Source organism: Panulirus ornatus, chromosome 18, assembly GCF_036320965.1.
Source record: "Panulirus ornatus isolate Po-2019 chromosome 18, ASM3632096v1, whole genome shotgun sequence".
Taxonomy (NCBI): domain Eukaryota; kingdom Metazoa; phylum Arthropoda; class Malacostraca; order Decapoda; family Palinuridae; genus Panulirus; species Panulirus ornatus.
The window spans coordinates 10,632,019-10,634,860 of NC_092241.1; the positions used below are offsets into that span (position 1 = coordinate 10,632,019).

The 2,842-nt window shown below is 42.1% G+C and overlaps 1 protein-coding gene across 1 annotated transcript; it reads right to left on the reverse strand.

Moving 5' to 3' along the window:
* Positions 1 to 592: 592 nt before the first annotated feature.
* Positions 593 to 1,318, reverse strand: LOC139754922 (tyrosine-protein kinase SYK-like). The gene has a single exon (XM_071672743.1). It carries the CDS (start codon positions 1,187 to 1,189, stop codon positions 593 to 595), a length of 597 nt encoding a protein of 198 aa, XP_071528844.1. The 5' UTR covers positions 1,190 to 1,318.
* Positions 1,319 to 2,842: the final 1,524 nt, after the last annotated feature.

The following is a 2,842-nucleotide window of genomic DNA, read 5'->3' on the forward strand; positions in this document are numbered from 1 at the left end:
AACTTCTAACTTGAAATGAAATGAAAAAATGAATGTCACATAATGGTTCAACCTCTGGCTATTGAAAAGGGAAATGTATAATTTATTTACACAAACGTCAATAGCAGTTCTCATCAATTTAACCACTGTATCAATAAGCTTCAATGTCTAAGCTACATTTTTTCCAATTTCACTATTTTCTTGTCAGAGCACCATGTATGAAAACTATCACTCCAGTAACACAACTATAAACATTTACTTCCCCTTTAAAAGTTCTGGGGAAGTCTGTCTCGATACACTGCGGGTCTCTCTACCACCTGGCGAGGTTTGTGTTGCAATGGTTCTTGATTCACAAACGTAGTAGCATCACTGGTGGGCGGAAGAACATTCTTGTAACCACAGCAAGGATCACAGTCCGTGCAACTCCATTATGATGGTTCTTCTCATGACGAGACGCTTAAGCTGTGACCATGGTTGAGAGCAGCCATTCCCGACATAATTTAGTCTCATATGGAACCCTGCCGTCGACCCCCTGATGCCAGAGCAGTCGTCCTTGTGAGGCCCTTGCCTCATTTATAGATCTTGATATTTCACATCTCAATGACCCTGCTGTTTAAAGAGCCCCTGAGGGTTGTAAGAGGCTCTCTGGTTTTTGGGGAAGGTCCGGCTCTAGTCCCCGAGTGAACATCTCCCAGCAAGTGACACCATATGACCAAACATCACTCTTGTGTGAAAATTTGCCCTTCTCTATGCATTCAAGGGCATACCAAGGAAGAGGTAAGGCCCGGTGTGTTTGACGAATATAGTAATTTCCTTTATTTCGCTGTTGAGCCAGGCCAAAGTCAGTAATCTTAACATTGTGCTGATCTGCAACAAGAATATTGCGTGCTACCAGGTCACGGTGGATGATCCGGCACTGTTCAAGATAGTCCATTCCCTCAACAATGTCCATGGCAAATTTGAGGAGTGTATCGTCTTTCATGTGTTCCTTATGAGCCTTAACATAATCCTTGAGTGAAACTATTGGTAAATATTCCATCACCATGTACATATCTTCTCCATCAGTCTCCACCAGACAACAAAGTGGTACAATGTTCTTGTGTTTCAGTTTTTTCATTATATCAATTTCTCTCTTAAGGTCATCAATTTGACCAACAGCTTTAAGTGTCTTGATGACAATAGTCTCTTGTTGTCCTTGAGCATTAGTCATTACTCCTCTGTGCACCTCTCCACAGTTACCCTCCCCAATCTTTATGATAAATTTGATATCCGATTTATCAAGATGTAATGGGTGAGTTGGCAGGATAGGGACCTTAGGAATACGCTGTGCAGCTAGTGGAGGAAGTATTAAGAATATATGGTGTGGGAGTCAAGTTGTTAGAAGCAGTGAAAAGTTTTTATCGAGGATGTAAGGCATGTGTACGTGTAGGAAGAGAGGAAAGTGATTGGCTCTCAGTGAATATAGGTTTGCGGCAGGGGTGTGTGATGTCTCCATGGTTGCTTAATTTGTTTATGGATGGGGTTGTTAGGGAGGTGAATGCAAGAGTTTTGGAAAGAGGGGCAAGTATGAAGTCTGTTGGGGATGAGAGAGCTTGAGAAGTGAGTCAGTTGTTGTTCGCTGATGATACAGCGCTGGTGGCTGATTCATGTGAGAAACTGCAGAAGCTGGTGACTGAGTTTGGTAAAGTGTGTGAAAGAAGAAAGTTAAGAGTAAATGTGAATAAGAGCAAGGTTATTAGGTACAGTAGAGTTGAGGGTCAAGTCAATTGGGAGGTAAGTTTGAATGGAGAAAAACTGGAGGAAGTAAAGTGTTTTAGATATCTGGGATTGGATCTGGCAGCGGATGGACCCATGGAAGCGGAAGTGGATCATAGAGTGGGGGAGGGGGTGAAAATCCTGGGAGCCTTAAAGAATGCGTGGAAGTCGAGAACATTATCTCGGAAAGCAAAAATGGGTATGTTTGAAGGAAGAGTGGTTCCAACAATGTTGTATGGTTGCGAGGCGTGGGCTATGGATAGAGTTGTGCGCAGGAGGGTGATGTGCTGGAAATGAGATGTTTGAGGACAATGTGTGGTGTGAGGTGGTTTGATCGAGTAAGTAACGTAAAGGTAAGAGAGATGTGCGGAAATAAAAAGAGCGTGGTTGAGAGAGCAGAAGAGGGTGTTTTGAAATGGTTTGGGCACATGGAGAGAATGAGTGAGGAAAGATTGACCAAGAGGATATATGTGTCGGAGGTGGAGGGAACGAGGAGAAGTGGGAGACCAAACTGGAGGTGGAAAGATGGAGAGAAAAAGATTTTGTGTGATCGAGGCCTGAACATGCAGGAGGGTGAAAGGAGGGCAAGGAATAGAGTGAATTGGATCGATGTGGTATATCGGGGTTGACGCTCTGTCAGTGGATTGAATCAGGGCATGTGAAGCGTCAGGGGTAAACCATGGAAAGCTGTGTAGGTATATATATTTCCGTTTGTGGACGTATGTATATACATGTGTATGGGGGTGGGTTGGGCCATTTCTTTCGTCTCTTTCCTTGCGCTACCTCGCAGACGCGGGAGACAGCGACAAAGCAAAAAAAAAATTAAAAAAAAAAAATATATATATATATATATATATATATATATATATATATATATATATATATATATATATATATATATATATATATATATATTTCAAACTATTCACCATTTCCCGCGTTAGCGAGGTAGCGTTAAGAACAGAGGACTGGGCCTTTGGTGGAATATCCTCACCTGGCCCCCTTCTCTATTCCCTCTTTTGGAAAATTAAAAAAAAAAAAACGAGAGGGGAGGATTTCCAGCTCCCCGCTCTCATATATATATTATCTATTTTTATTATACTTTGTC